The 13,115-nt window shown below is 42.6% G+C and overlaps 2 protein-coding genes across 4 annotated transcripts in view; one reads left to right on the top strand and one right to left on the bottom strand.

The window, feature by feature from the left end:
- Positions 1–2,495: 2,495 nt before the first annotated feature.
- The window catches only part of DCUN1D1 (defective in cullin neddylation 1 domain containing 1), a 30,829-nt gene continuing 20,209 nt past the window's right edge, over positions 2,496–13,115 (top strand). Inside the window, exon 1 of one of the 3 annotated variants that reach the window (XM_004278402.4) lies at positions 2,496–2,655. In XM_004278402.4, coding sequence (XP_004278450.1) covers positions 2,653–2,655 — 3 coding nt within the window. In that variant the 5' untranslated portion in view covers positions 2,496–2,652. Of the gene's footprint in view, positions 2,656–3,574; positions 3,596–3,909; positions 3,931–13,115 lie in introns of those variants that run through there. The other 2 variants (XM_033403107.2, XM_033403108.2) reach the window with 2 other exon arrangements.
- On the bottom strand, positions 10,474–11,413 carry LOC105748444 (adropin-like). The gene has a single exon (XM_049710657.1). The coding sequence runs from the start codon at positions 11,097–11,099 to the stop codon at positions 10,872–10,874; it is 228 nt and encodes a 75-aa protein (XP_049566614.1). The 5' UTR covers positions 11,100–11,413; the 3' UTR covers positions 10,474–10,871.

Raw genomic sequence — 13,115 nt, 5'->3', positions numbered from 1 at the left:
ATTTAACCTCTCCATTCTTCAGTTTCTTCCTTGGTAGAATGGGCATAATCATTGGTCATAGTTCATAGGTTGAAGTGAGGATTATGTGAGTTAGAATGTGTCATGGGTTTAAAACAGTGCCTGGTACATGGAAAGCCCTCAGTCAGTGTTAGCCAGTCCTCCAGGGATAGCAGAATGAGAAATGGCAGGCTTGGATTGTTAAAACTGAAATATGAGGTGTATTTGTGTGGGAGGTGGTGGAAAACAGCAAGGTGAGTGGACAGATTATGGGGAGAGAGCCTTGTATGCCACACCAAAGAGGCTCACGTTTATGGAGCCCAAGGAGAGTTTTAAGGATGAAATTCAGATTTGTGTTATAGAAAGAGAACTCTGGAGCGGTGGGGAAAGAGTAGAGGCCAGAACATTGGTTAAGAGGCTGTTGATGAGAAGAGAGATAATATAGGCTTGGCTGAGGGATAGAGAATAGAATGCAAATGCAAAGTTATTTAGGTGGTAAAACTGGTGAGGTTTGGTGAGCGATTAGATTACGGTGGATGAAGTAGGACGAGTTGTGAATGACTCTTAGATTTCTGGCTTGGATGATCTGGTAAAAAGACAGGAGGAAAAGCAGGTTTGGGGATAAGGTTTTGGATTTGTCAAGATTGACAGGCCCGTGGAGTAACCAAAATTAGTGTGTAGGCCTGCCACTCAGGACCTTAGAAGTCAAGATTTAGGACTCCTCAAGACACAGGTAGTAGTTGACATTGTGGGAATGTGAGTGAGAGCATGACACAGCTCATATACAGGAAGAGATTCAGGGATAGTTCTGGAAAGCCCACGATTTAAGAGCCAAAGAGAGCTGAGCCAGCCAGGGAGAGTGGTCACAGAGGAAGGAGGAAACACAGAAGAAAGTGGATCATGGAAAATGATGGAGAGGGAATTTAAGGAAGAAGTGTTCTAATGCAGGAGATAGGTCAAGTAGAATGAGAACTAAGTGCTGTTCGCTGGAGTTGGCAATTAGGAAAAAGAGTTTAAAACCCATGAGGTATTACCTCAGTGAAGTATAACAGTATGGGGAAAGAGATACAGTGAATCCTCTTCATTAAGACCCTAGATGTTAGTTGATATTTCAGGTCAAATGCTAGGTGAATTCCTGGAGAACATCCATGGATGTGGTCCAGCTTCAGGCTCGCTCCACAAGGCAGATCTGGCCTGTCCTGACCAAGCTGTTTTCCCAGAGCCTAGCAAGGAGACTGGCACATTAATATGTATACACTGAAAGTTGTTGAGAAGAATGGATGTATGCTTAGTGGTGGCCCAGGATCTGTTTTGGTAGAGTCCCTGGAGCTCCTGATACATGGCTGCTCCAGGAAGTGTTAGGAGGCCCCCAGGAGTTGCCAAAGAAGTTCTGCTGCTTTGATAAGAATTTCAAAGCCATAAAGTTATAGGGTTGATCTGGCAGATTATGCCAGGGTTGGGGGGAAAAGGATGCTGCTGAGTACAGTGATAACAGGTGAGGGTGATAACGCTTCCACTCAGGTTGGTCCTGTTCTGAAACACAGATTTTTTGGCTCAGTCTTAGATGTGATTTTCTGATGTTTGCTTTATTGCCTGTTTTTCTTATTTCCTTCCTTTGTGTGTGAAAGTGTCTCATCTCTTCAATTGGATAGTCGATTTCTTAAGGGCAGGGACCACTCCAAAGAGTCTTTTCTACTCCCTGCAGCACATATTTGTCCACTTGACCCCCCAGCAGAGAATCCTGGTACCCTCAGCCTTAGCAGACTTAGAACCAAAATTAGGACAAGCCTGACATCAACCCTCGGTAAAAAAAGATGTTCATTACTTCCCAAAACTTTACCCTAGGAAGGTTGAACTAAGTGGATATTTAGAGAAAGTGGTAAGCGCTGATATCTGCCACCAGCGTGGCATGAATGGGGCCCTGAATCCTCAGCCTTCCTCGCCTGGAACCCTAGGGCCATCCCACCAGTCTTCCTGTGGACACAGGTCTGGTTAGAGTCTGGGCCATTCCAAAGGGCATTCCAGCTCCCACATGGCTAGACTAAGGTCTCCTCTGGCATGTTCACGTGGGGGACCCGACGCAGTCCAGACACTGAACTGGGAGAAGAAAACACTTGGGGGTGCAGGTGTTTTTACTGTTTTCTTCCGTTTTTTTTTTTTTTTTGGATATTTATGGGTAGGGGTGGTTTGGGACGGATCTAGCGCCGCAGTCCTAGCCCTTCCAGTCGCCCCCAGCTGCATAAGTTATCAGCCACAGCTCTTCCCCTCCTCGAGACAGTGTAGACACGACCCTGGCCATCGGACGGCGGAAGGAGCGCGTAGGAAGCGGAGGTGGTGTCGCCCGGCCCCCCACCCGCCGGGCGCGGCGGGAGAATGTCGGCGCGCGCAGCGTGTGCGTCGCCCCCTGGACCCCCCCGCGCCCCCCGCCCGGGGGGACCCTCGCGCCCAGGGGAAGCCCCACGCGGGGCGCCCGCCGCCCGCCCCAGTCCCTCCGCCTCCCGGAGGCCCGGGGCTGCCTCTTCGGGCCGCGCTGGGGCCGCCCCGCACTGCGCATGAGCGGGAGCCCGGCGAGCCCGTGAGAGGAGCCGCCGCCGCCGCCGCCGTCCATTCGCTGCGGAGCCGGAGGAGGAGGGGAGAGGCCTGGAGGACACCAACATGGTGAGGCACTGCGGCCGCCCGCCCCGCCGGCTGGGGGCCGGCGCAGCCGCGCACCCCCGCCCCGGCCGTCCTCCGCCCCGCGGCGACCCTGCCGCCCCGAGCTTCGGCCCGCGGCCTCCGTCCAGCTCCCCGGCGGGGCTCTCCTCCCCGCCTCTCCTTTCCTCCTTCGCCCCTTCCCGCCCGGGCGCCGCTGCTACGCGAGAGCCGAGGAGGCGGAGCGGAGCCGGGCCTAGTCGGGAGCCCCGGGTAGTTTGGGGCGCGGGGAGCGGCCCCGGGTGCCCCTTGCTGGGCCCGGCGTGGTTAGGGGAGGCGTTGGGGCGGGGGAGGGGATGGGGCAACGGCTCCGTCTCTGCCCGGCCCCCACGCCTGCTCCATTGTGTCTGGCCGGGGACCGGGGTCCGGGGTTCCGGGTGAGGAGCCTCCCCCCGCCCGGAGCCGGGGCTTCCCCCTCCGCTCCGCCGGGGAGAAGGAAAGACTTTCCCGGCTCTCCCCTCCCTCCTCCGCTCCGGCTCCAACACCCCTCAAGTCTCCAGGCAGTTTTGCTTGGGGCGGGGTAACAGCCCTGTTCCTTTCTCCATCACCTCTCGATGCGCCCCGTAGTCCTGGAAAATGGGAGTTTCACTGGCCAGTTGGTGGAGGTTATATTTACCTCTCTACTGAGAACATGGGAGACCGCTGAGCTTGGGGGACGCGGGGGGAGGGGGGAGTACGGAAGTGCAACCTGTTCTCATTTCATAAAATTAGGAGAAACAGACTTGCTACCTTTTGGGCACATATTTTATTTCCTTGGGGTGGGAGGAGTAATTGCTTATTATGCCAATTAAAAACCATTCGTGATGTTTAAAAAACAGTTTGTCAAGTTAGTCCCCTCTTCCTTTTTGTTTGGAAAATGTCTTACAAGCTTGAAGACGTGGTATTCAAGTTATCTGTTTACATTTTGGTAATTATGTACCTGATTCTTGGACATTCTGTTTTTCAGAAGCTATGTTTAGTATTATAATCTGAGCATGAGTTGAATTCCGTGCAGGTTACTGTATGAATAGACAGTAAAAATGATGTTCTTCTCTTTTTGCTCATGGGGAGCATAAAGGCCTCTTTGAGGAGGGTGTATGTGTGTGTCTGTTAAGGGAATGCCCCGGTGTCTTGTTTTTAGCTGGTCTTATTTCTGCTGAATGACACTTACCTAGTCTCAGCCTCCAACTTGGCAGAATTCTGGTGTCGCGCGTATGGATATGTGGTTTAGTTTGCCATATACTCAAGAACTTAGGTTCTGTGGTAAGTTCCATGAAAGTTTACCATTTGTATTTGTAAGAAAACTTTGCCATAAAGTACGGGTGATTGTTTAGATTGATGTTACAGTGTTTAAAGATCCACCAGGGCGGCTAAACAGTTTCCAATTTCTTAAGCATTTTGACGGTCATAGACATTACTCCTGAAGTTTCCAGACTCTTGGCTTGTAAGAGTATGCTTGAAGTAATGAAATGTAATTCCCTGGTAAACACTCTGTGAGAGCATTGAAATGTGTTCCGCTCATAATAGTCTCCAATCAGCATCATCCTCTGGAATCCAAAGTGTTGATAATGCTCGTTACTTGTTACGAATTCAGGAGTCATGTGGTTCATATGAGAGTTCAGCTTGTATTGGAGCTTGTAAGCTTCTATCCTTTTACTACTATTAAATTAGCTAGTTTTGGAACTTAGCCATAACTATTTAATTACACTACTAAAGACAAGATATCACTAATTAAAAACACTTTTTGTGGCTGAACTCAGATCATGTCACTAGAATTGTCTTGGTATGCTCTTGTTAGTTTGGAAACTAAATTATCATGGACCCTAATAGAAGTTAGACCATAAGAATTTTCTAGTTAAGTTTTTCATTGTAAATTTATTTTACTTATAATTATTTCTTGATACAATTTTGGGGCTAATGTTTTTCAGTGTGTGTAATGCAGCCCATTTCTAGAGCACATGTTATATTGTCAATTCTGGGGCAAATTTAAATGACAGGATATCTGAACATGTTGTGTAAGGAAAAAAAATTGTTCATTTAACCTACCTGACACCCACGTAGAAAGACCAAAAATAACTCCAAAACTAGACAATATTCTGTTACCCCTGAAAAATCTTTTTAAAAAGTGTTTGATTTTTGGCTTGTTTTCTTATTTGTAAGAGGACAGGATTTGATGATTTCCAAAGTTACATTCAGCTAAAAATTTTGATTTTAATTATTTTTCTTAGATGTGTGAGAAGTTTGTAGACTGTGTAACCTACTAGATTTTTATAGACTCACAGCATCATAGAATTTTTAGACCTGAAATGGCTTCAGAGATCATCTGATTTACTCCTCTTCCCTTTTACAGAAGAAGAAATTGAAGATCAAGGAGGTTTTGAGGTTCAAGTTTGCAAAATTGTTAGTTGCAGAACTGAAACTAACTTTTCCTGGTTTTACTATTTCCCCCAGTATTTGTGGTACATGTAATCTTTTAACTCACATGAAATCTAAAGAAATGGTTGAAAATTGGATTTGAAATTAATTTACTCATTTAAACAGAGGGAAACCCAAGTGTTATTAATGAAAATGGTAAATAACAAAATTCAAATTAATGGTGTTAATTTACTGTGTTTTTAATGTTTTTTTAAAAAAATGTATGGACTTTGAAATTTAAGATTATATTTTCAACAAATATCAGAGTTTGTAAGTCCAGATTAATGTAGGCCTGTTGAAGGTTGTCTCTGTAGAACTCTTTTCACATTGTTTTGCATTTACATAAGTAAATTAAGGGAGGGCCTTAATTAATTTTAATAATTATTTCTTAAATGCCTACCATGTGCCAGGCACTGTTCTAGGCACTGAGGATATAGATATACACACATGTATTTTTATATAAATAAATACATATATATGTGTGTGTGTGTGTGTGTGTGTGTGTGTGTGTATATATATATATATATATATATATATATCCCCCCACTGAAAAAATAAAAATCCCTGCCCTGGTGAGGGTTACATTTTAGTAGGGAGAGACAAATAATAAACATAGCATATATTTTTCTTCCTTACTATGTTAGAAGGTGTTAAGGGCTATGGGAAAAAGCAGTGTCAGGGAGGAGAATTGGGAGTGTTGGGGCACAGTGGATTTGGGGTTGCAAAATGGTGTTTGCACCACTGATGAAGTGGGTTTTGAGCTGACTAGGAGATGAAGGAGTAAGCCATGCACAGATGTGGTCAGAGAGAGTTTGAGGAGCACTGAGTCCAGTGTGGCTGGGGTAACGTGGTGGGGGGAGGGGGGCATGTTGGGCGTTGGAGCAGATGAAGTCTGAGTGGTAAGGAGTGGAGATGGGCATGGGTGGCTATTGTAAGGATATTGTGTTTTTTTACTCCAAGAGAAATGGGAAGCCAGTGAAGGATTCTGAGTAGTATGATAGACCCTTGTTTCTACTCTCTCATAGTGTCCTATTAAAATTATAGTATACATAATTATCTTCAAAGCAGTTTTTAAAGACAACTTATGCAGTTTCTGTGTGCAGAGTTTTGAATTCTGATTAAGATGACTGTCCAATATTCAATAAAAACTAGTTGAACATCAAGTTTACCTAGCCATGCTGGTTAATAAAAACAACACAACACAATCTCTGTTGTAGATTGCTTTTGAGTATGTTCTTGTAGTTTGCATGTTTAATGACCGTATGCAGAAAACTGGGCCTTTGGAAAGGAAGCAGTACCTTAATCTTTACTGAGAACATAACGTCTGCTAGTCAGGCAATTCACAACTCTTATTTTATCTCCACCCCTGTTTGTGAGATAGGTATTGCTACCTTCTTTTAACATACCTGAAAAAGGAGGTTTAGTGTTTCTGAAGAGATGGCCAAGGTAAAGAGCTAGTATATGACAGGGCAGGGGTTAGCAGCCTGGTCTCTGATTCCACAGTTTATTTACTCCTCTTCTTTTTTTTTTTTTTAAAAACCCAGCAAGCACCCCTTCCGTATAGGTGTGGAATTTTTGATTGGTTTCACTCTGGTTTCTTCCTTATATTGAATAGTGACCTAGTTGTTTCCATATCAAATCAGATGATCTGATGTAAACATTTAATTGAAAAATTAGAACTTTTTTGGTACATATGGTAAAAAAGAAAGTTGAAAGTAAAATTAACTTGTGGTTTTTTTGTTTTGTTTTTTAAGTTTTAAAAGAGCTGAGCTCATGTGAGTCAAGTGGCTCTTTTGATTTTGGCTTTGTAGGTTGGGTCAAGCATAATGAAAATCTGTGAGAAAGCCCCCTTTTAAATTTGAGTGTGTTGTTGTTCAAGTTGTGATAGTATTAGCCATGACATTTGATGAAGAGAGATAGTTCCAAATAGGATTCAGTTGCTTTGTGGACACAAACAAGCTCTTGAATAACCTGCTGACTATCTAGTTTACCTAGTCACTTTAGGTGTATACCCCCCACCTAAGAAAAAGCAAAAGCAGAAGGGGAAAATGCCACTGAAATGTCTTTCATCACTTTGTTGAATCCATTTTATATGATTAGTACCTAATCATTTACAGTGATTAAACTGCTTATTTGCATTGTAAAATTTTAAGAGAGATTTACTTTTCAACAGTTCTTTGCTGAAGAATTCTATTGCATTATACTTTCGAATCCCTCAACACTGAATAGTGTTCAGCAACAGAGATTAAGTTGAAGAACGTGGCCCATTCCTTTGTTATATTAGGATATTTTTGTTTCAGTAAACATTTAAAGCACTTATTATACATAGGATTTTACTATTTCTAGATTTAGGGCTTGAGTAGATACCAAATCTTAGAATTAGGAAATTTCATTTTTCGAGGATCATTTATTCTCTTTATGAAACAATATCCGTGACTGTAGAATGCTAGTCATTATTGTAAGTTCTTTAACTGTGGAACTTTAAAAATCTCATTTAATTCTTTTTTGTTGTTGTTTTGTTTTCACCTCAGTAATCTTTTAGTTAATTCAAGATTTCTTTAGAAAAGATGTTTATGGAGAGGAGGAGCAAATTTAAATTAGCTACCTTGACTACTTGTTAAATGTTCAAGCAATAAGTTTGGGAGAATCAGTTGAAAGACGATGGCTAACACAAGTATTTTAAGGAGGTTATTTCTATCCCATTATCAAAGATAATCAGGAATTAGCAAAAATAACTTTTTAATAGTCAAAACAGTCTTCTGTAAACCAGAATCAAAACATTTATTCCATTTACAGTGGTAGTCATCTTTTGAAAAATAATTCTGAGGATGGGGAGGAGAAAATCCTTTAAATTTTCATTAATGGAATATTTTTTTAAAAACTTTGAGGAAAATTATTTAAAAGCGTACAAAACAATCTTACAGATATACTTCTGAAATATTTTTTCAGGTGAATTGCCATTATATCAATATAAAACATAATTGGGTACAACGATTACACAGTATAGTATATTATTCCACTTTTGACTTAGAAGTAATGCAGCTCCTCTCAAAGAAGAGTTCATTGTAACTGTCATTCAAAGCGCAGGAAGTGTAGGGATGAATGATAAGACCCACAGGCCTACCATGAGTAACTATTCTAAACTGCAGATTATAATTTACATGAATACTGAGGGTTTGGGTTTTTGTTTTTGTTTTGCTTAATATTTGAAATTGTATACATTTGCTTATATTATCTGGCTATAACCTGTACATGTTTTTTTTTCCCCCTCTGGGTTTCAAGCCTTCTCATTGGAAAAGGAAACCCTGACTTTCAGTGCCCCTAATTTTCCACCTCTGTATAGTTAAAGCTATAGATTTTGGCCATCTTTTTAAAAATAGACTATGACAGGACTATAAACACATTTTTCCTTCCTGATGAATTACTTGTCTTAAAAATAACCAATCCACCTCTTCTCCCCTCCCCCCTTCCCAAAAAACCCTGAAAGGAAGTTCTATCCTTAAATTAGTCTTTTAGTTAGTAAGGGAATGCTTAATTTGCAATTTTTAGTCAGAATACAGATTGTTTACATTTGAAAGGGAAAAGGTCAGTTGATTACTTATTTAACTTTTCCATAAAAATAGGTGAAGAAATATTGTTCACAATTCCCCTCTCTCCCCAGTGCACACAATAATTACTCAGTGGTTGCATTTTTGCCCTTTTTGTTTTCTCTCTTACTTGACAACAATGTAGAAGAAATGGGAAACTGCATGCCTTGAAGCCAGGCACCAGGGTTTCATTTCTGGCTCTGCTACTTTTTGGATAAGTCTGTTTAGATAAAATGAGCTCTGAGGCTTGGTCTCCTCATTGGTAAAACAGAATCAGTGATAACCACCTTGCAGAATTGTTAATAATTAAATACCTAGCACAGAGTTGGCACACAGTAGGAGCTCAAATAAACGTTAGCTACCAGTGTTCTGATTATGGTGGTTGTTATTCTTTCTTCTTATTTACATAAAATTACTTTTTTCTCTGGAGTATATTCTTTGTGAACTTGTAAGGAGTCCTTACTGTGTGCTAGTTACAGTTCTAAGAGCTTAACTTGAATTAGTTCAGATAACTTCACACCCTATTTACAAATGAAGAAATTGAAGCACACAGAGATTAAGTAATTTTCCCGAAGTCACACAGCAATTAGGGGGCACAGGTGGAATTAAAATCCTGCCAGTTTGATTTGAGACTCTGCACTCTTCACCTCTCTGCTGCAGGTGGAAGGGAAGAGAGTTTCTAGCTACTCCTACCTAGATTCTTAGCCTGGCTTTCTGGTAGAACTTTACCCCTAGGTGAAAGTCTTCTCTAGGAGTAGGTAGTCTGGTTAGTTGAATTGATTTTTCTTGTACTTTTTTTTTTTTTTTTTTTTGCGGTACGTGGGCCTCTCACTGTTGTGGCCTCTCCCGTTGCGGAGCACAGGCTCTGGACGGCAGGCTCAGCGGCCATGGCTCACGGGCCTAGCTGCTCCGCGGCATGTGGGATCTTCCTGGACCGGGGCGCGAACCCGCGTCCCCTGCATCGGCAGGCGGACTCTCAACCACTGCGCCACCAGGGAAGCCCTTCTTGTACTTTTGACTTCAGACCTATAATCTGTGAGAAGGCCTTTTATAGATGAGTGGTTTGGGATATTGGTAACATCTGGCTATATCTGCTGCATACTATGTATCATATGTGGAAAGTATGATTTTCTGGACTTAAACCAGCTCTTCTAAATTTCAGATGAAGTTAAACTGTTAGTTGTATGGTAAACACATGAGAACAACATACAGAGCTTTTAATGAAAATTATGGGTGATCATTACAGTGTTTGATTTTTTAAACATTTTTTTTTTGTGAGCTAGATTCATCAAATCCTGAGATAACTAGAATTGAGTTAGGAAATTAATTCCTTTAAAAATATAAAGGCCTTGGGGCTTCCCTGGTGGCGCAGTGGTTGAGAGTCCGGGAAGATCCCACATGCCGCAGAGCGGCTGGGCCCGTGAGCCATGGCCGCTGAGCCTGTGCATCCGGAGCCTGTGCTCCGCAACGGGACAGGCCACAACAGTGAGAGGCCCGCATACCACAAAAAAAAAAAAAATATATATATATATATATATATATATAAAGGCCTTGGTGTCTTTTTTTCTGGAGTTTAGACTGAATTTGAAACTTAAGGGTGAGAGATTGAAACTTAAGGGTGAGATTCTATTCAGAATAATAGAAATAATGAATTTTAATTTTTTGCTTTTAAAAATGTTACCTGTTAAAATTATTTTTATTTAACTAGAAAATAATTTTCCATGTTTATTGTTTTTCTTGATGGAAATACTTAAAAGAGGAATTTTATAACTTTATGAGCTTTTTTTTTTTTTTTAAAGCCGTAGTTCCATTTATTATCCAGCAAACAGTAGGAGGACCAGAGGAGGGGCCCAGCCTTGACACCCTCCCATTATTGCCATGGATTGCTTCCCCAACCTCGAGGGCCTAGAGGCGCTTGGCCTAGGGGGCGGGTGGACCCAGCCCCGACTGCTGGGATGGAGCAGAGTCCAGATGGCCCTGGCCCTAGCACCAACTCATGAACCCCGACCCCAGGCCTGTCTACCGAGGGCCAGCAGAGCCCCTCCTGGAGCCAGGCCGACCAGACTCTGGGTTGCTGGGTCCAGCTCCAGACAGGCTGGACTCTGAGTTCTGGACCCTAGGCTGGCTGGACCCTGGGATCCCGATTCCAGGTTCCAAGTGGGGTGGACTTAAGTCCCAGACTCCGGGCTAGGCCTGGGGTCTTCAGGGATGCAGCAGGTAGCTGCCTTTTCGGCTGAGCTGGGCCGGGGGTGCCTTCTTGGGACAGGGGCCAGGGCTGGAGTTGGGACTGGATTTGGAGAGGGAGTCGATGTTGGCAGAGTTGGAGTGGCAGGCCCAGCAGAGAATGACCCAGAGCAGCAGCAGCAAGAAGCCTAGGAGGCCGTTGCAGATGATGGCAGTGAGGGCCCCCTGGGAGATGGCTGCCCCCATGCCATGATGGGCAGCATCCTCAGACAGGCACAGACTGAGAAGCTGCCTCGATGGCAAGGCCCATGTTGAGGCGGGACTCTGGTATAGCCGGCCTTCCAAGGAGGCTGTCCTGTCCACACACTCAATGATTCCCGGGCAGTGAAGATGTTCACCTGCAGTTCCGAGCCTAAGTTGAGCCCGGTGGGAGGTTCCCGGGCAGCGGTATGCTGGGCGAGACTGCTGCTCGGGAGCCTGCGGGTGGGAGGCGGGGCAGTGAGAGGTGGGCAGGGGTGACGTCCCCTCCCCCGGCCCTCCCCGTGGCCGCTCCCCGGGGCGCGCAGCATTATTTTTTTATTATAGTTTTTCTGAATCCCTATTCTTCTATCACAGTAGACTTTGTAAGTTCAGTGGTCATACACTTGACTATATGATACTTGGCTACATCCAAAGTATTTGATTTTTTTTTTCCCAGATAAACTGTTATTTTAAATGTAACTCTTAAATTTCTTGAGTGGAAAACAATTGCAAACATGCTAGATTTAAGTATTAAACAATGTATATTGATAACCAAATTTTCTTTTATTTTGGAAAGATGAGTAAGTAGGTGCTTTTTACTGGTTAGATTATAGTAATAATAGTATTTCTAACTTTGGTAATCTTTGATGCAGCTATTAGCTTTCTATTACAAGAGACAGCATTCCTTTATCTCCTTCCTCCTCTTTCCTCCCTTCTTCCTTTCTCCTTCCCCCCGTTTTTGCTAGAATTATAAATAATCAGGGTATATTCTGTATTTTATACATTTTACATACTTAACCAATATTGAATTTCCTTGAAAGTTTGATAATCTCCAGATAGTTTTCACATTTGAGTCCTGAAGATTGTATTGCCTAATCTTATTTAATGACCACTCTAGTTCCTTTTAAATAAGTCTTAAATAGTATGTACTACATTTGAGTGCTGAATCATTGTAGTTGTCATATGTTTTTGCTCTTAGGAAGATACCCACTGGGTTTGTAGTAGAAACAAAGACAACCCATCTGTTATTTCTTCCACCTCAGTTTTCTATCCACCCTCTCATCCCCTATAAAATAATTCTTTGCTGGCTAGATACCCTTTTTCTCTTCCTTAAGTTGATAGAAATTTAAACCTTTGAGCTGTACTCAGAAAATCAGAACACCTTGCCTGGTGCCCTCTTGTGGCCTGGGAAAAGGGGGTGGGAGTGTTGTAGCTCTCCTAAATAGGCTTGGGGAAAGGGCAGGTCTGTGTAGCCCACTCCAACTTTCCTCTAGGACAGCCTTTGGGACTACAGAATTGAGTACATCCTCCGTAGTGGGAGAACAAGTGTTAAGATTTATTCTAGGCACAGAGAGATGACAGAGAAATGGTCAGAGTACATTTTAAGTACAAGAAAGGGGAGGTACTTATCAGACTTTGCAGAAATGGAATTGCTTATTACTACTTGGCCTAGCAGGAACTCAGACTATCAGTTCTCTGCGAGGTATCACTCATTAGCCTCTGTGGTGTTGGAAATGGGTAGCTGCAACCCTTTTTCTTAAAAAATATTGATATTGCCCCATGTACTGGAAATTTAAACCAGTTAAAATAGTTTCTATTTGCATATACATAGACATTATTGATTACATATACTTTTATTTCAAATAAGATACGAAATGGAGTTAAAGAATTCACTTACATAATTCTGTTATTAGTTTTTATGGATAAGACTGTTTTTTAACTTGGTCCCCCCAATTTTCTAATATTTTGCTTTCCAACAGGAAGTCTTTAGTAGAGTGAACAACTCTTTTAGGCTTGCACAAGTGACTTAAGCTGTGTTTTTCCTCCCTCTCTTCAACAAAACTGATTCAAGCTTCAGGGGAGAACACTGGATTTAATACTGTATGGTAAAACCCCCAATAATCCTGATTGTTTTGCTGCCTTTAACTTTTAGGAGAATGGAAAAAGGTTATACAGAAAAGTTATGTCAGGTTTAATTATAAAGTAATTTCCAGGTTGTGGCCTGTAGTTGTTATACTTCTA

This window comes from Orcinus orca, chromosome 5, assembly GCF_937001465.1.
Source record: "Orcinus orca chromosome 5, mOrcOrc1.1, whole genome shotgun sequence".
NCBI classification, from domain to species: domain Eukaryota; kingdom Metazoa; phylum Chordata; class Mammalia; order Artiodactyla; family Delphinidae; genus Orcinus; species Orcinus orca.
This window is presented reverse-complemented; position numbering and strand designations above follow the sequence as displayed.

Bases quoted from the DNA above. Each gene is read 5' to 3' on its own strand.
- LOC105748444 (XM_049710657.1), bottom strand. From the start codon at position 11,099: ATGGGGGCAGCCATCTCCCAGGGGGCCCTCACTGCCATCATCTGCAAC.